The following is a 25,828-nucleotide window of genomic DNA, read 5'->3' as shown; positions in this document are numbered from 1 at the left end:
AATGATGAAGTAAAGATTAACAAATTATAATTAAGACATGCACAGTCACATAATTTGAGAAACAAAGACCAAATCTTGCAATTTAAAGAAAATTTCATTAATATATCAGATGAGTACATTTCATGAAATTTATTAATTATATACAAAAATTACAAGATAGTCCTATTCTAAGATTCTTAACATCAACATTCTTAGTCCTAGTCTAAGAAGACCTATCGACTAGCTCCTTCTGCTGCTGACGAAGAGCACTACAAGACGGATGATCCGTTCTTGCTGACGGAGAGCTTCTCTCCTTTCCTCTTCCAACCGATCAAGATGGAGATGGTATTCCATCGAAAAGAACAAGAGGTCTGTGTGAACCTCTTGTGGAACTGAGTTCCAGAGCTCTTCAGGAATGGTGGTGACATGCCACTCCTGTTGCCAATCATCACAACTCAACTCGATGTTGAAAGTTTCATAGTTCAGGAACGAACCATTTTTGTTGATGAGAATAAAAAGAGAGTAAGTTCGTGAGAAAATGAAAGATGTTTTGGTACCTGACTTTTATTCTTTTCTTTTCTTTTGATAAGTGAGGCTTATCAGCACTTAGTTCATTCTTAAGATTTACTGACAACAGAATTTGACAGATAAGAAACAAGAATCTAGTTTGTGACTTAGTAATAAGATACACAAAGTAAACTTGACTAAGCTTAATATCAGAATCTTCTTGTGTTAATGAGTTTCCATATAAACAACTAGTTCAAACATGGGATTTCTAGTATATTAAAGACTACTAGGTCAGCATCTAGCACATTTATCCTCATTGGATTGAATAGTCACAGAACATTCAAAACACTTATCAGAGTATATAAATCCACATCAGATAACAATCGGCATTTAATGAATTTTTAAATTAAGCACAGATTACATATAGATAATACAATCTGTAAACACTGATCATAAAGTCTGATGTATGAGAACAAAAACTAAGCAGATTTAGAGAAAGAACCTGAAACCATTCCAAGTTTATTTACCAATCTTATAAAAGTAGCTTCACATAGTGGTTTTGTGAAGATATCTGCTAGCTGTTGATCTGTTGGAACAAAATACAATTCCACTGTACCTTCATCCACATGTTCCCTTATGAAATGGTACCTTATGCTGATGTGATTTGTCATTGAGTGTTGAACTGGATTACCTGTCATAGCAATAACACTTTGATTATCACAGTAAATAGGGATTTTAGAAAATTCTAACCCATAATCCAGTAACTGATTCTTCATCCAAAGAATTTGTGCACAACAGCTCCCTGCAGCAATATATTCTACTTTTGCAGTTGATGTGGAAATTGATTTTTGTTTCTTGCTAAACCAAGAAACCAATCTGCCTCCAAGAAATTGGCAGCTTCCACTAGTGGTTTTCCAGTCTATTTTGCATCCTGCAAAATCTGCATCTGAGTAACCAATTAGCTTAAAATCTGATTCCCTAGGATACCACAATCCTAGATCAGCTGTACCCTTAAGGTACTTGAAAATTCTTTTCACAACTAATAAGTGAGGTTCTCTTGGATCAGCCTGAAATCTTGCACAAAGACAGGTAACATACATGATATCAGGTCTACTTGCAGTTAGATAGAGTAAGGAGCCAATCATACCTCTGTAGTTGGTAATATCTACTGATTTACCAGTATCCTTATCTAACTTGGTTGTAGTGGCCATGGGAGTGGATGCAGTTGAACAATCTTGCATTCCAAATTTCTTCAGTAAATTTCTAGTATACTTAGATTGACAGATAAAAGTGCCTTCTGCAGTTTGCTTGACTTGAAGGCCCAGAAAATAGCCGAGTTCTCTCATCATACTCATTTGATATCTTGACTGCATTAGCTTTGCAAACTTCTCACACAGTTTGGAATTAGTAGAGCCAAATATGATATCATCAACATATATCTGTACCAAAAGTAAGTCATTTCCATGGTTGAGGTAGAATAAAGTCTTGTCAATTGTGCCTCTGTGAAATCCACTTTCCAGAAAGAATTGAGCTAAAGTCTCATACCATGCTCTTGGATCTTGCTTAAGGCCATAAAGTGCTTTGTCAAGCCTGTAGACATGATTGGGAAATTTAGGATCTACAAAGCTTGGAGGTTGTTCAACATATACCTCTTCATCCAATTCTCCATTGAGAAAAGCACTTTTTACATCCATTTGAAAGACTTTAAACTTCTTGTGAGCATCATAAGCCAAAAAGATCCTTATGGCTTCCAATCTAGCAACTGGTGCAAATGTTTCATCATAATCAATACCCTCCTGTTGAGAGTAGCCTTTAGCAACCAGTCTTGCTTTATTCTTTGTAATTATGCCATCACTTTCAGTTTTGTTTCTGAACACCCATTTTGTACCAACAACTGATATATTCTTTGGTCTTGGAACTAGAGTCCGGACTTTATTTCTTTCAAATTCATTTAACTCTTCCTGCATTGCTTGCACCCAATCAGCATCTTGAAGAGCTTTTTCCACTTTCTTTGGTTCAGTCTGAGATAGAAAAGATTGATAGAGACATTCATTTGAAGTTGCAGTTCTAGTTCTGACACCTGTTTCAGGATCTTCAATGATTATATCAGGTGTATGTGCTTTAGTCCACTTCCTTGCAGATGGAAGTTGATCTCTAGAACTGGATCCTCCCCCATGTTCCATGTTGTCTCCATCAGCATTATCTGATGCTCCCTTGTTGTTATGCTCTCTGAGACTTCAGAAATTGAATTTGATTTTTCAGGAGTTGAAGAATCAGAGCTTACAGAATTATCAGAATTTGGCTCATCAGAATTAGATGAATCAGAACTTGAAGAGCCAGTGACAGGTTCTGATGCTTCTCGAGAGTCTTGAGATGTGGTAGATTCTTCAGCTTGCTCCCCCTGGACAGGTGCATTTTCCTATGGAGTTGTTATCACAGTTTCAACGACATTAGAACTTAGTCCATCAGAACTTACAGGATCAGAGTTTAAGTCATCAGAATTTCCAGAATCAGAATTTAAATCTTCATTCTCAAATCTCAGCTGATCATGATCATCGAAATCTTCAAGTCCAGTAATCTTCTTATCATCAAAAGAGACATTGATAGATTCCATGACAACTCTTGTTCTAAAACTGTAGACTCTGAAGGCTTTTGTGGAAAGTGGATATCCAACAAAAATTTCTTCATCAACTTTTAAATCAAATTTGGACAGTTGTTCAGGATGAGTCTTAAGAACAAAACACTTGCAACCAAATACATGAAAGTATTTCAGATTTGGCTTCTTCTTCTTCACCATCTCATATGGTGTTTTTCCATGCTTGTTTATAAGTGTAGCATTTTGTGTAAAAAAAGCAGTCTGCACAGCTTCAGCCCAAAAATAGGTTGGTAGCTTTGCTTCATCAAGCATTGTTCGTGCAGCTTCAATGAGAGTCTTGTTCTTTCTTTCTACAACTCCATTTTGCTGTGGAGTTCCAGGTGCAGAAAATTCCTGTTTGATTCCATGATTTTTGCAGAACTCTTCCATGACTGAATTCTTGAACTCAGTGCCATTATCACTCCTTATGATTTTAACAGAATCTTTGATCAATTTATCCAGCTGTCTGACATGATCAGTTAGGGTAGATGCAGTTTCAGTCTTCTTGTGCAAGAAGTACACCCAAGTGTACCTTGTGAACTCATCCACTATAACCATAACATATTTCTTCTTTGTAATAGACATGACATTGATTGGACCAAATAGATCAACATGTAGTAGGTGATAAGGCTCAAGAATTGATGACTCAGTTTTGCTCTTGAAATAAGATTTTCTTTGTTTTTCCTTCTGACATGAATCACAAAGGCCATCAGGAGCAAATATTGTTTTTGACAGTCCTCTCACAAGATCTTTCTTTACAAGCTCATTTATATTGTTGAAATTTAAATGAGAGATTTTCTTGTGCCAATTCCAGCTTTCTTCAATTGATGCTCTACTCAACAGACAGATCGCAGAACCATCAGTACTTGTTGAAAGTCTGGCTTCATAAATATTACCATGCTTGTATCCTTTCAGAACCACTTTGCTTGTTGAATTACTTATAACTTCACAGTGTTCTTCAAATAAATCCACATGATAACCTCTGTCAAAGATTTGACTTATACTCAACAGATTGTGTTTAAGTCCTGAGACAAGAGCTACTTTTTCAATAATGACATTCCCAAGTTTGATCTTGCCATATCCCAGAATTTTTCCAATGTTGCCATCTCCATAAGAAACTTCTGGGCCAACTTTCTCCATAAAATCTGATAGCAGGGCTTTATTTCCAGTCATATGTCCTGAACATCCACTGTCCAGAACTAGGATGTTCTTCCTGTTGCCCTGCAATCACAAAGACCACTAATGGTTAGTTTTAAGGACTCGGACTTGCTTGGATCCTTTGGCCTTTTTAAGTTTGTTAACATTTGCAGCGGATTTAACATCAGAGTTTATGCTAACAATTTTAGTATTAACATTATCAGAGTTTGCATCATACTTTACACTAGAAGGAATTAAAGCAACTTTCTTCAAAGAAGGTTTTATCTGATAATAGTCATAGTACAAACTATGATATTCCTTACAAGTATAAACGGAATGCCATATACTACCACAATGAAAACTAGGATTTTGTGGCTAAAATATAACAGACTGACTCTTAACTCGTTACTTAGAAGGTAAGGAGTTTATATTCTTATTCTTCCTGCAAAAAGAAGCTAGATGGTTAGAGTTTTCAGAGTTATAGCATTTCTTTCTAGGAGCATTAGGAACAGGCATATAATTGTTACTTTTATTCATACCTTCCTTTCCATTCCTATTTTTCCTAGCTACCTTTACCTTGTTTACACTGGTAATCTCTTTTAGCTTATGTTTAAGCTGCTTCTTTGTCATTAATCCTATGTTAACTTCAGTTGGTTTATCATGTTCTAATTTGTCAGAAGTTGACTCTGCTATCACTTCTGTCTCAATATCTTTCATCTTTTCAGAATCAGACTTTACAGTTTTAGCTACAAATTTAACAGGATTTACCTTTGGCTTAGTAGTCTATTTAACAATAATTGGCTTAACTTGTTTGGTTCCTTTTTTACTTTTCTCATCTCCATAACCTAAGTCCTCTTTCAAGTTTCCACTACTTAGTATATCCTGAGTTGCTCTGCCAGAGTTAGTCCAAGTCTTGATAATCTCTCTCCCCTTTTCAAACTCAGTTTTTAGAGATTTATTCATTTTTAGCACTTCATCTCTAACATAGAAAGCATCATCTCTATCCTTCTGAGTTTGATGGAACATAAATAACTCTTTTTTCTAAATAATCATTCCTCTTTTAAAAAGCAAGATTTTCAGAAGTTAATCTTTCACATATTAAAGTTTGATCTCTATAGCTAATAAACATTGTTTTAAGATATAATCTCAACTCAGTAATATCATCAGTATGAAAGACATAAGTTTTTTGAGGTACCTTTAACTCAGCAGCATCAGAACTGTTATCAACATTTGCCATCAAGGCATAGTTCTCCTCATCTTCAAAATCTGAGGTGTCTGTCCAGATTTTCTTCTTTGTGACAAGAGCCTTGCCTTTATCACTCTTTACTTTCTTGCAGTCAGGAGATATGTGGCATTTCTCACCACACTTGTAGCATTTGACATTTGAGCAATCTCCTCTGTCAGACTTTCCTCCTTTGCCTTCAGATTTTCTAAAGCCCTTTTTATCAGAACTTCTACCTTTCCTGGAAAACTTCTTTCCTCTTCTGAATTTCCTGTAGGCTATCTTTGTGATACCCTTCACCATAAGAGCACACAGCTTTATCATCTCTTTATCAGCATCTACTTCAGGTAGACTTTTAGTTTCTGAATCATCATCATCAGAACTTGATGATTCTGAATTAGACTTTATGATGCGAGCCTTTCCTTTTCCTTTCTTTGAGACAACCACTTTGGGGGATTCCTCCTCAGCATTAAGAGCAAATGTTCTTGACTTTCTCCCGTGTCTTTTGTTCTTTGATCCATCTCAAGTTCATAAGTCTTGAGCATTCCATAAATTTCATCAAGAGTAGTTTCATCTAGAGCATAGTTATCTCTTATAATAGTAACTTTGAAATCCTAACTTTCAGGAAGAGTTAAAAGGAATTTTAGATTTGAATCTTCAATATCATATTCCTTGTCCACCAGTGACAGATCATTCAAGAGTTTGACAAATCTGTCATATAAGTCAGTTAATGGCTCATCACTTTTTGAGTTAAAGTGCTCATACTCTTGAGTGAGTATAGTCCTCCTGTTTTTCTTGATTGCATCAGTTCCCTGACACCTTGTCTTCAAAGCATCCCATATCTCCTTTGCAGTCTTGTATTGAATTACCCTATTTGACATGACATTATCAATGTCACTATGCAGCAAATGCCTTACCTTTGCATCATTGGCAATAGATGAGATATCTTCAACTGTGTATTCACTTTTCTCCTTTGTTATGGTCTTTGCTGGCTGATCTGCAAATACAACAAAGAGCTTGGTTGGCTTATGCGGTCCTTCATAAATTCTGTCAAGATATTCTGGATCTGTAGCTTCCAGAAACATAGCCATCTTCACTTTCCATATGGGATACTCAGAAGGTCTCAACATGGGAACCCTGATAGTCTCATACCGACTATGGGTTTGAGTCTTTGGAGTTTCTTCAGTTTTGGCGGGCTTGGTTGGATTTTCTGCTTCTTCAGACATGATTGTTTTGGATCTTTATTGTATGTGTGTTAACAGATGTGCTCTGATACCACTTGTTAGGTCACACAATACTGTAGAAGGGGGTTGAATATAGTGTAGAATACAATCAAATCGATTTAAAGCACAAGTAACAGAAAACATATGTATTCGATATAATAAACTCTGTTACAATGGAATTGTTCTCTCTCAGTGATGAACAAATATCACGAGAGCTGCTAGGTTATAATATATGATCTTCTCGATGATCATAACTCTTATAGAGTAAACATATGTTTGTGTTTATATAGACACGCAGTTACAAGATAACTTCTAGTTGATATGGACTATAATTCTGTCTCCTAAAATATATCAACCAGATATCTTATATAATTCTTCTAGTCCTCTAACTCTTTCCATGCATATCTTCTTCTTGTATTAGTCTCAATCTTCTTTCCTGTGAATCAGCTTCCTTCCTTAACTGTTAGTCCTCCAGTACTTAAGTTCTGATATCCATCTTCTGATATTATCTTATGATAATCTAAGTCCTGATATCCTTAAGTCCTGACTTCCAGTAAGTCCAGATTCCAGTAAGTACTGACATTTCCTGTTAGTTAAGATCTGAAAACTAAACATGAAACATATTAGACATGACATCTCAAATATATCCAACAAATAGGAATAATAGATCGAGAGATTTTACTCGCTAGAGGCACACATACGTTTAGCATAATTGAGGACTAGTGCGAGAGCATAATTGAATTTCTGAAGGTGTTAATTCTTGAGAGAGATTAACTATTACTTTAATTACTCGACCCAATAAATTGTTATATTTATGTGAATATTTTGGTGTAAGCATGGTCAACCTACATTGCCCTAGACTTTAGTTATTTGATTTTAACCACATTAAATTTGCATTATTTAGTTAGCTAAAAATTCACAACACTCGTTTTAATCCAAAAATAATTTGTAGTAGTTGAATTAAAATCCTTGAAACAGTCTCCTTGTGGATACGACCCGTACTTGCCTGTATCTGCTAACAACAGACACCGTGCGCTTGCGGTTAGATATAATTTTACACATTAATTTTTTTATAAAAAAATTAATACAGTAAAAACTTAAAAAGATATAAAATATTATAATGTAAATATTATTATTAATTATAACTGACCCAAATTGGAATAATTTTTTTATTACTTTAATGAATTTATTAATATATAGAGTATTATTATAAGTTGGGGAATAAAGATCTGGAAGTCCCAACTTTCTAAGTGAGTTGCATAAATTTCTATTGTATACAACTTTTGTTAGTATGTATGCAACATGGTCTTCGAATTTAACGAATGGAAATTGTACTATCTTGGCCTTAAGATTATGTTTAAGATTATGTTTGATGAAGTGTCGATCTATTGATTGTGCAGAGTTAACTCTTATCATGTTGAGTTATGCAGAGTTATGGTCTGATCATGTTGAGTTATAAGAGCTATCAGTCACAGCTTTATTGTCATAAAATAAATTTATCTTATACGTGGACGCAAAGCCAATTTCAGTCAATAGTCTTCGTAGTTATAAAAGTTCACAGACATTCTTAGCCATCACTTGAAACTCAATATTTGTACTTGATGATGCTACCACCTTTTAATCATGCATGTAACTAAATTTCTCCAACGATGATAAAACAATCTGAGGTAGATTTCTATCTGAGACATTGTCATCCTAATCAATATTTATATAACTTTTGACTCGTATATGATTGTTTTTTGTAAATATAAGTCCTTTCTCAGGGGAGAATTTTAAATATTCAAAAATCTGGTTTGCAACATTTATATAATCTTCATTGGGACTGTGCATAAATTGCTTACTATACTTGCTTCATATGCAATGACTGATTGCGTACGAGAAAATAAAATAGCTTTCCAACTAACCTCTAGTATAATTCCCTACTTGTTGGTGCTTGGTCAGTATATTCCCAAAATTTATGATTTGCTGCTAGAAATTACAGAACACGAATAGTATTCAATCTGGACACATGTGAGTAGATTTCTTGATAGTCCACTGTCATAAGTTTGCGTATAACCCTTCACCACTACTATTATTTTATACCTTTTTTGATCGATTCATCTGCTTTATATTTGATGGAGAACACCCATGACCCATTTACACCCCACACAATTTTTTTCTTTTGACAGAGAAACTAAAGTCCAGGTTTTATTTGTTTCTCATGCATCTATTTCTTCTTTTATGACTCCGGCAAATGTGGGGTCTTTAAAGGTCTCTCTAGTATTGATGTGAATATGAAGTGAAGAGAGTTCGATCCCAAATTTCTTAAGTAGTTCAAATAGATTTTTTTGTAGAGACATAATTGGCAATTGAATACCTAGATTTTTGGTCCTCTGACGAATATCTATTTGGTGGTTTTTCTCTGTTGTTTCTGAAAGGTAACTCGTAGCTAACTTGAGAATCAGGTAACTCATAGACAACTTCAGAATCAATATTATTAATAATATTAGGTGTGATCACAGAAAAACTAATCTCATGGATATTCTGAGGAGATTGGTTAGTAAGCCTCGAAAAGGGATGCGATGCTATTTCTTCAGCACCTGCTGTTTCAGCTTTCGTTGCTTCAACTTCTGTTTTTTTTATCATTTCTATTGATGTTGACTCTAGTATAAGTGCCTTCATCGGCAAAGGAGTGTCAAAGATATTAGTAATAGTGACATATTTTGTATCAACTTCATTTGATAATTCAAATTTTCACCATATAATGTCTTCTCCTGAAATGAAGAATTGGTGATTTTTAGGGAATAAAATTCATCATATTAAAAAAATGTGACATTCATGATCACATAAATATGTTGAGTAAGCGGTTCATATCAAATATACCTTTTTAGGTGTATACCATAACCCAAAAAATGCAATGAATGATACATGGATCAAGTATTGTTTGTTTACGACGATTAACAAATGCAACACAAGCGAAATCATCAATATTGTAGGTAATGGCACATGGGTTGACAAAGTTTGCAACGGAGTCTAAAAATCTAAGATTTTGGCATGCGATTAATATGATAAACTGTCGTGCCCATGCTAACAACATTTGACCAGTAGTGACTTGGAATATTACCTCCTAATAAAAGAAATCGTCAAATCGAGTAGTTTCCATAATATGTCAATTTTAATGAAATATAACTCAAAACATATACTCTCTCCATCCCTTTCAACTGTTTACATTTTTTAGAGAGTGTTCGACATGCATTTTAAGGTGCATATAAAGTATAGTTCCGTATTTTTTTTTACAATTTTGTTTTTCTAGAATAAAAATTAAAACATTCAACTTTTATTCAGAAAAAGAAAATTGTAAAAACAAGTTACATAACTATATTTTTTATGCACCTTAAAATGCGTGTCGGACACTTACTCAAAAATGTAAATTATTGGAAGGGACTGTGGGAGTATATTATTAAACTCTGTTGAATATATATATATATATATATATATATATATATATATATATATAACAATTCAAAAAATTAGGTGAAGAAAACACAACTTACTCAATAATGACTATTATTAAAAAAATAAGAAAAAGGCCTCCGTTAAATCATCGCCGGAGAGGAAAGTACGAAGGCGGCTAACTAATAAAAGAGAAAATAATATTTTTTTTGAGTTTAACCAAAAGTTTAATTAATAAGAAAGTTAATAAGAAAATTTTAGGATTATGCTTGAGAAAAGTTCAAATAATTTATTAATAACTTATAACATAACTTATTTGCTGTTCAGCAACTTCTCATTTTGTTCTAGGGTTCTTCTCTTTAAAATTATTATATATATTTCTATATTTTTAACTTATCTCATTATATCAAAATTGCCTATTTTATGTCAGAAATAGAGGAATGAGTTAATTCGCCTGGGTTTATCATGCATCTGACTCGATAAAGATATGATTTGATTAATGCAAGCACATTTTATTCAAAAAAAAATATATAAATTCATAATGAGTATATTTTTTCAAACTTATTTTCAGAAAAGAGAAATGTCAAATAGACACTATACCGTGGTGTTCATAGAAAAGACCAAAACATAAATGTATCTATTATTTTGACAATCTTTATCATACAAACACCATTTCGTAGTAGACTAAAACAGAGGTTATTGTTCAGGCCTGCCGATGTATAGCTGCGCAATAATAATTATTATATAAGCAAATGTACTCGCAGAGTCGCACGCTTCGCAGATATAAAAAATTTCATCATAATATTTTTTCAGCCGTCACTAATTATGTAATGCATCATGCATGTATGATGCTCAACTTAACCAAAATTCAGCAGATGATTAGTATATCCGTTACATTCTTACATATTGAAGTGAATGGAAGCAATAAAAAGTTGATAACAGCTCATCCATTTAAGCAAGTTTAATGGTTAATTGTGCAAGTGCAATTCTTGGTAAAGATTCTCTGTGCCTAACAGTGCACCGCCTCTGCTCATCAACTCATTGCTGCTGCCAATGGAATATGGGGGTTAATTCATATTTATATCAGTCCACTATCCCAATAACATGTATAAATAAGCAGTACATTCTTGTAAGAAGCATATCAGAGTGTAAACAATGGAGTGTCATTTAAATTTCATCTCTAAAGTTGCATTATCCACTGTGCTGTATGCAGCTTTAGTTCAACTGCAGGTTTATGCTGATTTCACTCAACTCTTCAAGCCCAACTGGGCACCTGATCATATTGTTACTCAAGGGGAAAACATTTTGTTAACACTCGACAATACGACGGGTATTATTCATGTTGTACTTTACTTTACACACACAAATTGTTAAGTTTTTTGTTTTCAATGGTCTACATTTTTATTACTGCGTTAGATTTTAGTTACAGAGGAAGGGGGAACTGGGGAGAGGAGGCGAGAAACGAACTCTAGACCGGATGTCCCCCTAGGAGCAGTTTTGCCGATGCTGGCTGCTTTAGATTCTCAAATACACTGTTAAGTTTGCTATATGAGTATATAAATATAAATGACGTTTCATATAAATGCAGGTTGTGGATTTGAATCAAGGAGCAAGTACTTATTTGGTAAAGCAAGTTTACAGCTCAAATTAATCGCAGGCGATTCAGCTGGAATAGTAACTGCTTTTTATGTAAGTACATTTTTTGCAACCAAACTTTAGTCATCTGGTCTATTACATGCCCTTAATCTTTGTAAGCAGTTTATACTAGAAACTAACTTGCTGGAATATTCAAATATCATTAGTGCCTGTTACTTGTTAGTATGCATTTGTACTCGAATGAGTTTCATATTTGACTGTTTAACACGCAACTCATCTGGCGAAAAAAATGTTAAGAATTTACATTATAACATACTGATCATGCAGATGTCGTCGGAAGGGCCTAATCATGATGAGCTAGACTTTGAATTTCTGGGAAATGTATCAGGAGAGCCTTACCTTGTTCAGACAAATGTGTATGTTAATGGCTCTGGAAATCGAGAGCAGAGGCATACCCTTTGGTTTGATCCTACAACAGACTTCCATACCTATTCTTTCTTTTGGAATCATCGCTCCATCATGTAAGCTATTGTTTTACCCTGGTGCCTAGAATCAACATGTTTCTGTGCGTAGTTTTTAAAGTCTACACACTGTGCAGACTATTCATAAGAATCCGAGTCAATCTCAGCATCAGAACATGTTAATGTAACTAATCAATATTTATATCAGGCTTTACTTGTTAACAAGTGTTCCAACTAATACTATAAAACCGAGTTATTGATGTGTACACTTATTTTATTTAGCGTGTTGACACTAAAGATAGACCATGATGCCTTCTTGTTCAATTGAGAAATGATGTACTCTCTTTTCCCCTTCTATTTTTGTTTCAACTGCAACCTTGGCATGCAGCATGCTTCCACTTTCTTTTGTACTGCTTTTAGTGACTTGTTTTAGTTGTAGATGGCGTAAAATAACATCCTTTAAAAAAAATACCCTTCGTTTAAAACTGAATATTACTATCTCTCCTCTCCCAAGGTGAGAGAAAAATGTGTTCTTTCATTATGGAAAGGAAAATATGAGGATGGGATCTGAGTTCATTTTCAATATTGAGATACATTTTTACCACTAGGAACCGTTGGAGAAAATGCATGTGCTTGCAACATATATACGAAGAGTGTTGCTTGAGTAATTTAGTATATTTGATCATTTTAAGGATAGGAGACAGTGTGATGAAACAAGATTGCGACACTAAATTTCACAACAACAAAAATTGTGACACTAATGGAGACTTTGTTTCATTGGATAATAACCTTAAATGATTTATTACAGCACAAGAAAACGTTTTCAAATAATTATCTTCTCTCAATGCTTCCTTTCATATTTTTACTATTCTGCAATTTGCAGGTTTCTTATAGATGACATTCCAATAAGGATATTTGCAAACAAAGAGAAAAAAGGAGTTACATACCCAAAAGCTCAAGCTATGGGAATTCATGGATCCCTATGGAATGCAGACGACTGGGCTACACAAGGAGGAAGAGTGAAGACAAACTGGACTAATGCCCCCTTTGTAACCATGTTTAGATCCTTCGATATCGATGCTTGCGAGCTTTTGACTGAATCCGATGGCCTTGCCGGAAAATGTGGCAAGTTGGGACAGTTTTGGTGGGACAAGCCAGCCATGAATAGGTTAAACAAACAGAAAAGAAAGCAACTAAAGTGGGTTCTAGCCAACCACTTGGTATATGATTATTGCAAGGATGTACCAAGATTCCTTGAGCTACCAAAGGAGTGCCTAAAGTAGGCTTTATTACGTTGTACATGTTTTTATTGTATCTTGCAACTTTTCAAGATTGTAATATAACTACTAAGGTTTCTGGTTCCATTGTTTTCTTTTTCTTACTTGTATATGTTTTGCAGAAGTGGTGAGGTTTCATGACATATTTGAATAGAACACTCATTGATAAGAAACAGGGAAAAGGAAAGGAAGCACCACTAGTTAAGAAAATAGTGCCATAACATGACATATATGTTGCATACATACCAATAACTGATCCATAGCAAATTCGGTTTACAATATAAGCTAAGGTTTTCTTTTAGCATGCCATTGAATTTTTAGGTAATAAATAACGATAAAAAACGAAATCTTCAATTGAGCAATATATCTATACACTTCATCAAGTCACCTAATTAAGTTAAGAGGAGCTCTTATGCTTTCCAAGTAGAAGAGTTGTAATGTGGACCACATAGAAGCATGTCAATGTTCTTCATCTTATCCCACAGCTTTGAAGCCCTCCTGCCACTCCCTCTCACACTGCCACCGCCACGCCGCCATCGTCGTTTTGGATCACTGTTCGGATCACTGCCAGCCTCTTCTTCATCCACCTGAAAGCAATCCTCCAATGTCACTTCTCCGCTCTTATGTTTCATAATCTTCTTCATAGTGATCTTACTCCTTTTTTCCTCTTCTTGTTTAACAAGCTGCTCATAATACTCCTTGTTCCGCCTCTCCAAGCTATATATCTGAGCTTGAAGATTTTCAATTTTTCGGCTAAGCATGCACACCCTATGATCATCCCTCAGTTTCAAAATGCAACGTGCAAGCTCACCGGCCTTTCTCTTCATGAACAAAGACTCAGCAGCCAACCCTTTGTTCTCTTCCATCAGTGTACCAACTCTGTATCCTAACCTAGCATTCTCATTCAATAAAATCAACCTTTCCGATTCCAAAACCTCCAACAAACTCTTTTGCAATTCTATTTTCCTCGAAAACTCCTGCCACTTTTGGTCCCCTCCATCCAACTCATCAACAATGATCTCATACTCAACATTCTTGATCACAAGCTCAGCAACAATCTGATCAGCATCTGTTATGACTTGATGAGTCTTGAATGGAGTCGAGAATGGGGCTTGGAAGGACAATGAGCTCTCCATATCGGACTCATTGTCAACTTCACTGCAACAATATATTTCTTCATCTGAAGTCAACTGGAAACTTGGGATTGATGATGCCGATGAAGTATGTCGATGCTTAGCAAGCGTTTGGCAGTAACGATCAGCTAACGTAAGGTAGCCATTGTGGAGATCTTGGAGTAAAGATAATAGCTGGGGGCGTTTCTCATAATATGTTGCAGCTTGTTCAGCAAAACTGTCCCCTTTATCTTCTTCCTTGTCAGTGTTTGAAGATACCATTTTCATCCTTCTGTCCAAATCTGTAATTGCCAATGCATAGACCAACACAAATGCACTTCAAAATTTCAATCAAAAAACCCAATATACATGCTATTTTTTGCACAATTCTATACATACCAAATTAGTAACACTGATATATAATGTGATTAATGTACAATGGCAGTGTTTCATAACTACTGTTCTCAATAACATATCTACCATAGTACATCATTTCAATGTCTGCTTCACTTGGTTAAAAATTCTAGTATCAATATAAGATCTTACAATATCTGAATATGTTCTTACATAAAAAATTCAAATCTCGTTCCACTACACTAGATGAACATTCGATGGTCATAATTTAGATGTTTTTGCCAAAAATATCATAACTTAAAGAAGTCCTGAATTACAACCAATCTTGCATGCGAAATGTGCTTCGCCGGTTGGAAAATGGCCTACACTATTTGCAACTATTTTACAAGCTGATTCAAGTGTTATTTAAGGCCTACTCACATATTCTGATATTTTGAATTGCATTGCTCCCATTTGTGATAATTTGGATTTTTTGTCAAATGCAGAAACTCTACAATTTCTGATAACAGTAGAAATCATTTTACGCTACAACTTCATATAGCAAAGTACATCCCATAAAAATATGAATAGTCACTGTGTGTGAATAGGCAAGACATAAATCCCAGAAAATCTCAAAATAAAATATATTTATCCTTTCTGCAAAAAAACTTCCAAGATAATGAAAACTCATGTTCACGTACACAATTCAAATTTTGAATAAGTATAGTCTGTAAAAAGACAAATGCAGACATAAATATATCAGATGGTTACAGCTTTTATTGAATAGGCCTATTCAGCATCATTTCTTGTATACATACAGTAAGTAGAAAGTGACCCTTCAATTTGATCCTCAAATTCTGGTAATTTGCAATCTAGCTGAATGCAGGGAAGAAAGAAATTGTGTGGGCCTAGTAGATCATGGGCCAACCAGAGCATTAATAGTGGTGTTTTTACTTTCTCACTTTTGTCTTTTTTAGAGTAGTTGCAAAAGAGTAGTACTGAGTGGCAGTTAAACTTTCTTACTGTTCTTCTTTTACTTTTCATATTTGTTTCACTCTGCCGACAATTGGGTAAATATGAAGTATCTTTATGAACCTTTGCCCTTCCACTTTTACAAAGAATGGTTAAGAAAAGACATCTTTGTTAAAGGGGCAATCCATATTCCATATTATCAATAATAATGGTATTATCACTATGCTTTCTATATAAAGGAGACTCCATTGAAGATTAAACCACATTTTCAACCATGGTATTGCGGATACGATACATATTTGAGTACACACTCGAAACTTCAGAAATTTTAATACATGAGCCGAGAAATGTAATAAACAAGTATAGAAGTTTGTAGTGAAAATTAACCATATCAAACTGAACAAAAACTACTTAGCAAACTATGAGTCATTCCCTTCCCTTCCATTTTCCGTGCTCATTTCATTTCCATTCTTCTCATTGTTTTCATTTTGAATTCTAAATGGCATATATGAGTTCATCGAAATGTCTATATTTCGATTAAAGAATCTGACACTAAAAAAAAGTGACTTTCCGAATGACCAGAGTGCCCAGCACGAAAACAGCCGTTGAAACCCAAGAGTCTATCTCAACAGTTAAAATGGCATGGCATGTCACACTTGATTTCAAAAATAACATATTTAAAATCTTCTGGAATAACATCTGAACAGTTTAGCCTAATTATTTAAGATGTGACAACATAAAATTGTTACCGAATTTAAGAAAGAGGAAACAAAAAAACGGGCTAAATATTGAGACAAAAACAAAAGAAACACGACAGAGAGAACGTACCAGCCACGGAGAGGAGCAACCAAGAAGGCTTGATAAATGTGCCATTTCTTCTGTTGTTTTTGTTCGAATGATTTGAATTAGTAGTATTATTAGTACTACTTTTATCTTCTATTCTCTCCTTTTCTTCCATATCTCCAGACATATTGCCCCTACAAGATTAACACTCAGTCAATCAATCTTATACACACAACTTAGTAGTGCTGTGTAAGAAGAAAAAATGGATGATTTCACATTGAGTGTTTTTGGTTTGATATCCATCACATATTAACTAAAAATAAAATCCTAAATACACTCCTAAATTTACATGGCAAATTACAATTAGTTACATAGACAGAGTCCTGAGTCCTGTGCATTAGATAAAAAAAAATCAAAAATTACAGAGAGTACTCCAAAATTTAGGCTAAAATATTCTGTACTAGTACAAAGTTTGAATATTGTGAAGGTAATAAATGCATTGTATTTTGTAAAGGAAACAAAAATTTTGAAGCACAGGGTAGGAAAAAACTGGATGAAAACAAGTGTTTGACAGACAAATGGACCGCAGATCTAGGAGAAAAACACCACTTTTCAGTTGGTTCAAAATCTACACCACCAATCATGTGCGTATGTGTTTATTTTTGTGTGTGTGTACACTATATTGAAGGGTTTCATTACATTTTTTATTCTGTAATTTAAAACTTTGTTATACTGCGAAGCAAAACAAATTTTAGAACTGACATTTCACATTTGTAACAACAGTTATTTGATTGCTCTTGTAATTTTTGTTGGTTTGTAAAACTACTGGCTACTCAAGACCAGGTAAGGATTTAAGCGGGTGGTGGTGCTGGTGGGACGCAGTGATCCTCAGTCACGGTGCGCGTAAACTGGGCAAGACATCTTTACGCACAAAACTAGTGGCCACTCATTATTCTTTTGATCAGTTTTCCAGAGGTTCAAGAACTAAACACACACACAAAATTAAGCTGGTGATGCAAAGTTCATTGACAAGGAAACACACACAAACACATGAAGATGATGATAGTTTGTTGCTAAACGAGCCAAAAAGGATAGTTTGGCCAGAATTTATGAAGCTTAAGAAAAACATGAAAAATGGTAGAAAATGTAAAATCATGAAGATTTATATACACACCAACATAAGTGTCAAGAGGAAAGAAGTTGAAGGGGTTGAAATGCTTACCTTAAGAAAAAACCACAGCTGCAGATAGGTTTCGCTTGCTCTAGTCTCTAGATTAAGGCTTTTGAATTTGATGTATCCAGTTTTTAGGTGTAAAAATGGAGAGTATATATAAGCAGAACTACTCTTATAGCTACAAGGCACTAGCTAGGTAGTGAACTGATGGGGGAAAATAAGGAGTGGCTCTGTCTATTATTGATTGCCATGTGTACATGGGTAGGGAACCATGTAAAAGTAGAACTTTATCTATTGTCAGTTGTTGAAAATTATGAAATTTTAATTTTCGTTTTCAAATTTACGGAGGTCCTCACATGTAGTACTAACTTTAACTATATAGTTAAATCAAGATGAATTTTCTTGAAAAAAATGAGTAGACTATGTAACAATAAAGCCAAAAAAATGGGAAGTGTATAAAAACACAGAACAGAATTGGTGTAAAAAGAATGTGATAATGTAGTACCGGCTAAAAAGGTGTTGGGTCTAAAACAAAGGGTAGTAGTAGTATTTAAATTTATGAACAAAAATCTAGCATTAGGATATGTCCTCTTCTTTACCCAGGCCCTGCATATACTTTACGGTACCTCTTTAGGGGTCACTCACACACATTGGATACCCTCCAACATCTTTTATTCATCCCCCTATTTATTTTTTATTTTTTTAAATTAATAACCTTTATCAAAAATGAATTTTAGTTATTGTTTTAACATGATTTCCGGTTACACTTACAATTAACCCAAACCAAAACGTAACCACACGTCATATTTCTCGAATTAAATTCGTGTGTGTCTATTCATGCCGGATTTTGCCATCCACAAAAAGTCAGATGTATAATATCACCTTAAACAAGGTGTAAAATGCTTGATTCTGGGAATAATGACACTATCTATCGTAATAATGATGGCAAATGTTACCTAAAGAATATACTGTAATTAGTTAGTTAGATGAAGTGATTGAGGGGTTTAAAAAGGGGTTTGATTATCTTTTGTAAACCAAATATCAAGATATAATCAGGCAAAGGTTCAAATAGAAACTCAAGACAACAACCTTCCCATCAAAATGCAATGATGCTAACAGCGACTTACTTCATCCCCACCAACCCCTCAACCAAATAACCCCATCCTCACCAACTGGAGAGATACATGAAACACCTCATGTGAATCGGCTAAAATGTATTGTTAACTTCTATTGCTTCCCTGTGAATCCAATTTCAACCTTGTGTTAATTGACGGCCTCCTTCCACCACGTTAAGCATCTCTCGACCAACTATATCACCATACGATGTTACGATTTCAAACCTCGGTCAGTAGTATCACCCAAAACAGCATATAAGTTATTAAGACCGAAAGAGCGGTCTTAAACTCGCTGCCTTTATGAACAAAAATCACCTATTCTTTAAAATCTGATAAGCTTCAAGGTTTTTGAAACTTTTTTAAAAAAATACAAGAAAAATCAAAAAGTAAAAGAATGATTTCATGCACGCTGCTGCAATGAAAAAAAAAATATCTGTGTTCAAGTAATGATCATAATCTGAGAGGGGAGTAGAGAAGTACGGGCACTACCATTTGTGCAAGGACCAGCCCCCTTTGGCTCGTCTTCGCTACAGATCAAGCACCCACAGTTTATTTTTTAATACAATCTCGATCATCCTTACCAGGCCAAAACTTTGTTTTGTGAAAGCATTGCTTGAACATTTCAGATTATTGTAATCAACTGAATGTTCTGGCTCCCAGATAGTTATTCTGGGTTCAATTTATCCTCAATTATAACTCCCACAAACCAGATTCCGGTGTTTTCTATGCTTTAATCTATCTAATGACATTATAATAACTAATTGCCACCAAAACAAAGAAAAAATAAAGATGGGTTATGACTGGAACAATTAAGTAATTGAAAAATATATATACAAGTAGTACTATATTTTCAAGAGCAGATCCCGTGCAGTGCTCAAACTGGTGTTACAACAAAAATGTGAAACCAGCTCTAAAATTAATGAATCCAGTGCAGTGCTCAAACCGGTGTTACAACTAAAATGTGAAACCAGATCTAAAATTAACGAATCCAGTGTAGTGCTCAAACTGGTGTTACAACTAAAATGTGAAACCAGATCTAAAATTAATGAATCCAGTGCAGTGCTCAAACTGGTGTTACAACTAAAATGTGAAACCCGATCTAAAATTAACGAATCTAAGTGCAGAACCATTTACAAACTGAAATTAGCACAAAAAAAAAACTTGGTTCCGTATTTAGAACAAGCCGCAGATGCTCCTATCCATAAAAGGGAGCAAGATGAGTTCATAAAACTGACGAGGGAAGGTAAATGTTGTCCACGTTCTGGTTTAAGCCAAAAACCAGCTTTTAAGAGCATTTCCAAGGGAAATGTTAAACCAAAGTTGCCAATATTGCCAACTCATCAATATTACTAATATACTATTGTCTCTTTCTTCGATTGTACTTTTGACACCCTTCTTACCAAAATTTACTTCAACAATTAGCACTAAAAGTTGTCAAACTAGTTATATGCAGGTATTATTAAAAATAGATATGAATGTACATTTCTTTATCAAGATATATAAAATTGTTCCCATTTGAGAGAACTTCAATGGGCACCTAACAAGAGTGCCATGACACATGACATGACACTATGTCACTCTTTTTGACACCCCACTGGAGATGCTTTAATAGAGTCTATTGCAAGGAAAACACTTCAAGCGCTAAAATATAGTTATAGTTATTCTGATCTCAAACATTAGATTTGCACTAACAAGTATTATGTTTAAGAAATTATATGCTACTTTAAATATATTAAATTATTAAGGTATCCTTGACTGTTTAGCAAAAAAAAATGTTTCCTTAACTTCGGAACATCAGAATAAGAATAAGGAGAATGGCATTTCTAGTTCTAGGACAAAGGAAGTTGATATAACATCTCAAAGGCAACTCGTCTAATCACAGCTATTATATTATGTCACGGGATGAGCTTAGGAGGTCGTCTAATAATTGACACTATATTACAAAATACAAAGAGAATTAATATTGTGCTCCTGATGCATGACATGTATTTAAAACAAGTAAAATGACATATAAATGTGTATTATCCGCAGAAAACCCACGCCTAAGGTGATCCAATTGAAGAAGAATCACTACCTGTAGGATTTCTCAACCGCAGAAGAGACGTTTGTTAGGATCGCAACCCAGAACAAAAGATAAATAATTCTCAATTCAATAATAATCAATCAATTCTATTTCATAATGAAAGATTACATGAAGTCATGTAAATAACTATTACTTGGATGCCAAGTAATTTCCTGAAAACTAAATACTTATATAAATAAACTACCATAACCAATCAAAGAATAACCAATTAAAGAAAACATATCATTGATTTTATTCTACTACTATAATCTAGAATGTTCCTAATATATTATATAATTATTAATTACAAAACACACTTATATCTACATAATAATATAAAATAAAAACAAAACTAATATTCTAATTCTCCGTTTGGCATCAGCTCCCCATTCCATGTTCCCATGTTCCCGTTTGACATGCTTATTGTCTTTACCTATCATTTCCCATAAGAGGCTACCACAAATATTTTTTCTCCTTGCCTAGTCCACCCATTGCACTCAGACCTTTAGTCATTATAAAAAAAGTGTGTTTCTTAGATTTTACCTATTAACTCTTTTGTTTAATGGAAGGAAATGGTCAACTAGGAAAGTATATTTCAGCTGTTTTTAATTCTTAACCCCCAATATTGCAGTCTATAAGAAGTTCCAAATTATAAACCAAGACCATCTTTCTTACAGGATTATAGCTAATAAAGGCATACGCATACCTAAGAAAATTGGACACATGTCATCAAACCTCTGACCGGAAGACCAATATTTGAGCTTTGTGAATCCACATAATAAATAAAGGTGGAAATATCAGGTTTCGGGGTATGTTACTAAACAAGTTTGGTCCTAAACTTCACTGAAATTTAATAAAAATGAACATTAAGCTAAATGAAATTTTGTTTCAGAGCATTGTCGCGATGTGTCATTTTGATTATTTATCTCTGTGCTGGCGTCAAGAATCAAGCCAGATTCTGGGGTCATGAAAGATATTGGCATCCGTACATGAAAAGTTGTACATCAATCGAATCAGGAAAAACGAAATTACTCATAAATGAATAATGGACTTGTATCAAAACATTGTTAATAAACTAATTAACAAGCAAAATAACAAAGTGACAATTAACAAAAAAACAGCAATTCAGAAAATATCATAAGTAACAGCGATCTATATAATTAAATCAAAAACAATTATTCAAACACAGTTATTTAAATAATCTCACCAAAAGGGTAAAAATGTAAATTCAACAAAAACTCAAGCAGACCCTCCAATTTCTTTAGGAGTCTTGGCCTGAATAGACACAGCATGCAATCCAGAATCAAGTTCATCGGCCAACAATTCATACACCATACGGTGTCGTTTCACTAGTGACTGTCCATCAAATTTCCCAGAAACAATCTTTAAATTGAAGTGGGTTTCATTGTTGGGATTATCTTTAACGCCAGCATGGCCTGCGTGTTGGTAAGAAACGTCTTCAACTTCTAAAGTTGTGGCTTCAAGGGCAGATTGGAGCTTTGTTCTGATTCGATTGGCTCGTGATATTAACATGTTTGCTCCTGCTCGAGACCCCATCTTTTGTTGGAACTTGGAACATGTATGAACGTTGAAGCCTACTGTTTTAAGTGCCCCTTCGGGCTTTCACCCATATATGTATATATTGGGGCTTGCAAGGCCCATTGATGGATGAGACCCGGATCCACCTAAATTTATATTTATGGCCTCTTTACTTTGTAGAATTTTTTTCATTTTTCAATTTTCTGAAATTTTCATTTGTAGCTAAAAAATAGTTGAAAATCGAAAAAATGTGTTTCAAATGCTAAAATAATATATGGTCAGCTTTTTATTAAAAACATTAAATAAATATGTTAGGTCACACAACACTGTAGAAGGGGGTTGAATACAGTGTAGAATACAATCAAATCGATTTAGAACACAAGTAACAGAAAACAGATCTATTCAATATAATAAACTCTGTTACAATGGAAACGAGAGCTGCTAGGTTACAATGTGTGATCTTCTCGATAATGATAACACATATAGTGTAAACTTATGTTTGTGTTTATATAGTACACAGTTACAAGATAACTTCTAATTGATATGGAATATAATTTTGTCTCCTAAAATATATCAATCATATATCTTATATAATTCTTCTAGTCCTCTAACTATTTCCTTGCATATCTTCTTCTTGTATTAGTCTCGATCTTCTACTGTTAATTAGCTTCCTTCCTTAACTGTAAGTCCTCTCGTACTTAAGTTCTGATATGACCTTAAGTCCTGATATGACATTAATTCCTGACTTCCAATGAGTATTGATTCCAGTAAGTACTGATATTTCCTGTTTGTTAAGATCTGAAAACTAAACATGAAACATATTAGACATGACATCTCAAATATATTCAACAATCTCCCCCAACTTGTAAATTATGCAAGAATGTACAAGTTAATAGATTTGGTGATGTCAAAAACACTTAAGTTCAAATGCAATAAGAGTTTAATAAGACTATCAATTACAACTTATAAAACATCCAGCTTTACCAACATTACTGGATCAATCTGAATCCATAATGATTCTTAACAAAATCTTTCACCAGCTTATCTTCAGCTTTCCTCAGAACTTCAACTAACTGTGCTTTGACCTGCGTCAGTTCTTCTTCTTTACTATCACCAATTTGATAAATGGCTGTTCTGAGAGCTTGAATGGATGTTCTTTCAAGTCCATCACCAAGTCTGATAACTTTAGAATGTGAAGAGTTTTCATTATAACATAAACATTTTCCTTTCAGAATTACTTCCACCTTAGCAGAATTCTTCAACATAGGAATTTCTCTTCCATCATCTTCAATAATCATTAGACTGTAATGAGAAGTCTTTGTACCATAGATTCTGAGTAGATCTTTTATAGCCTTCAAAATGTATTCTGACCATCTTCTTGTAACATCAGATTTTACTTCCAGAAGATAGTGAATATGTTGAAACTCTCTGACAGACTTCTTTAGTATATCAGTATCAGTTAGTCTATAAGTCCTTCCATCATTGAGAAATAAAATCAATTTCTCTTTTAGATTCTCCTTATCATGAACATCTATCACAACTTGAGCAGACAATACCTTGTCAAGGTGCTTTTGTTTGAATAGTTCATATGGTTTGTCTGTCAACATGAAAGGATCTCTTAGAGTAACTTGTACTTCTGTTTGAATCTTCTCTTCGTCAGAACTTAATCCAGCTCTATCCCTAGGTTGCTTGGATCTCAACCCAAATATAGCGAGTTGATTAATCAAGAGATTAGATTTTGGTTCAACTGGAGTAGCTTTCTTCCATAACAGCTTCTTCTTATCAGCAATTGTCATTTTATTCAAATCAACTTGATCAGAATTTGTTGTTTCTTCTATAGCTTGTTGTCCTTCATTCTGAACAACTTGAGCAATGTCAGAGGTTGTTTTAGATTCTTCAATTATCTTTCTTCTTTTCAGAATTTGAACAGTTTCATCTTCAATAAGATTATCATCAGTTACTTGAACCATTTTGCATATTGGTTTCATCAAAACTTGAGAAATTTTCATCTCCAGTGACTTGATTGGTTCAACAACTTTTCCTTTCCCTTTGTCTTTGGGATTACTCTCAGTCTGTGATCTAGTCTTGAACTTTGAACTTTTAGAATTTGACTTTTCCTTGATCACAATGCCTTTTTCCTTAGGCCTTGGAGGTTTTCCTTGCATCAGAAACTTTAGACTTAAGATTTGTCTTCTCAGTTGCAAATCTAGCTTCTTCCTCCTTGAGAGCTTCTAAATCCATTCCTGAATTGTGTTTCAGAAATAATCTTCTTGCTATCTCCTCATCAAGTGTCTGAATTTTAGGATCTTTGTAATAAACAGTAGTCTACTTCCTTTTTAGCTTCAGAGTTTGCATAAACTTCTGAGAGTCTTTTGATCCTGACTGAATCAGAATATCAGAACTTGACATCAGACTTTGTTTATCAGTACTTGACTTCAGACTTTGAGCATTCACATCATCAGAACTTGACTTGTTCTGTATAGAAGATTTTCCTTGAAATTTTCTTTGACCTCTGCTCTATTCAGAGTTTCCTTGGTCATCACCTTTATCATCCTTCTTCTTCAGTACTTGAGTAGGTGAGCATTTGGACTTAACTATCTTCTCCCCCTTTTTGGCATCATCAGGAAATAAGAGAGAGAGAGAGAGAGAGAGAGAGAGAGAGAGAGAGAAGAAGTTCAACTGAAGATTGGATTTCATCCATTTGAGCTTTCTGAGAAGCTTGATTAACCAGAACCTCAGCAATTTGGGCCTGTTGCTCCTCTTGAACCTTGTCAATGGCTTCAATTTTTTCAAGAGTAGGTCTGACATACCTATTCTTATCAAGCTTGAGTTGTAGATCGAGCTTATCAGCTTGTTCCCTGAGTGTATCAACTTTAGCATGAGTAATAGAATGTAGACCATGAAGACTTCTTGTACTCATAGCTGCAACCTTGAGTTGAGTCTTGAAATCAGAATTTGATAATAACTCATCAGCTTTTGATACATGCTCTATCAGAATTTTGGTGCATGGAATAAAATCTGAGTCATTCCACTTCTTGGTCCACGCAACTCCCCTGTGAGTTTCTTCCCAAGGTACAGGTGCATCCTGTCTAACAAATTTCTTCACCAAAGCTTCCTTTCCCAGAATAGGAACTGGAGTTTCAACAGAAATACTGTCTCCAGAACTTGAGGAAGTTTCATCATTTTCTGACAGTACAAGAGTGTGTGATACAACTGGAGATTCAAGAATAACATCATCTAAATTTTGATCATCAGAATTTATCTCCAGA

The 25,828-nt window shown here is 34.4% G+C and overlaps 3 protein-coding genes across 3 annotated transcripts; 1 reads left to right on the top strand and 2 right to left on the bottom strand.

The window, feature by feature from the left end:
• The first annotated feature begins 11,142 nt into the window (after window positions 1-11,142).
• LOC141712012 (xyloglucan endotransglucosylase/hydrolase protein 9-like) lies at window positions 11,143-13,602 on the top strand. The gene is made up of 4 exons (XM_074514769.1): window positions 11,143-11,465; window positions 11,724-11,824; window positions 12,059-12,252; window positions 13,076-13,602. The coding sequence occupies exons 1-4, from the start codon at window positions 11,291-11,293 to the stop codon at window positions 13,473-13,475; spliced, it is 870 nt and encodes a 289-aa protein (XP_074370870.1). The 5' UTR covers window positions 11,143-11,290; the 3' UTR covers window positions 13,476-13,602.
• Window positions 13,603-13,670: 68 nt separating this feature from the next.
• LOC141712010 (kinase-interacting family protein-like) lies at window positions 13,671-18,043 on the bottom strand. The gene is made up of 3 exons (XM_074514768.1): window positions 17,892-18,043; window positions 16,715-16,863; window positions 13,671-14,883 (listed from the first exon to the last, which is right to left on the bottom strand). The coding sequence occupies exons 2-3, from the start codon at window positions 16,854-16,856 to the stop codon at window positions 13,880-13,882; spliced, it is 1,146 nt and encodes a 381-aa protein (XP_074370869.1). The 5' UTR covers window positions 16,857-16,863; window positions 17,892-18,043; the 3' UTR covers window positions 13,671-13,879.
• A 4,216-nt stretch (window positions 18,044-22,259) lies between these two features.
• LOC141714016 (protein BOLA1, chloroplastic) lies at window positions 22,260-22,577 on the bottom strand. Its single transcript, XM_074517565.1, has one exon. It carries the CDS (start codon window positions 22,575-22,577, stop codon window positions 22,260-22,262), a length of 318 nt encoding a protein of 105 aa, XP_074373666.1.
• Between the last annotated feature and the right edge of the window lie 3,251 nt (window positions 22,578-25,828).

Source organism: Apium graveolens, chromosome 3 (genome assembly GCF_009905375.1).
Source record: "Apium graveolens cultivar Ventura chromosome 3, ASM990537v1, whole genome shotgun sequence".
Classification (NCBI taxonomy): domain Eukaryota; kingdom Viridiplantae; phylum Streptophyta; class Magnoliopsida; order Apiales; family Apiaceae; genus Apium; species Apium graveolens.
This window is presented reverse-complemented; position numbering and strand designations above follow the sequence as displayed.

Excerpts from the sequence above, each read along its gene's own strand:
- LOC141712012 (XM_074514769.1), top strand. The coding sequence starts at position 11,291 with ATGGAGTGTCATTTAAATTTCATCTCTAAAGTTGCATTATCCACTGTG. Across the intron at positions 11,466-11,723 it reads AACACTCGACAATACGACGG|GTTGTGGATTTGAATCAAGG; the intron begins GTATTATTCATG and ends ATATAAATGCAG. Across the intron at positions 11,825-12,058 it reads GAATAGTAACTGCTTTTTAT|ATGTCGTCGGAAGGGCCTAA; the intron begins GTAAGTACATTT and ends CTGATCATGCAG.
- LOC141712010 (XM_074514768.1), bottom strand. The coding sequence starts at position 16,856 with ATGTCTGGAGATATGGAAGAAAAGGAGAGAATAGAAGATAAAAGTAGT. Across the intron at positions 14,884-16,714 it reads GTTGCTCCTCTCCGTGGCTG|ATTTGGACAGAAGGATGAAA; the intron begins GTACGTTCTCTC and ends TGGCAATTACAG.
- LOC141714016 (XM_074517565.1), bottom strand. The coding sequence starts at position 22,577 with ATGGGGTCTCGAGCAGGAGCAAACATGTTAATATCACGAGCCAATCGA.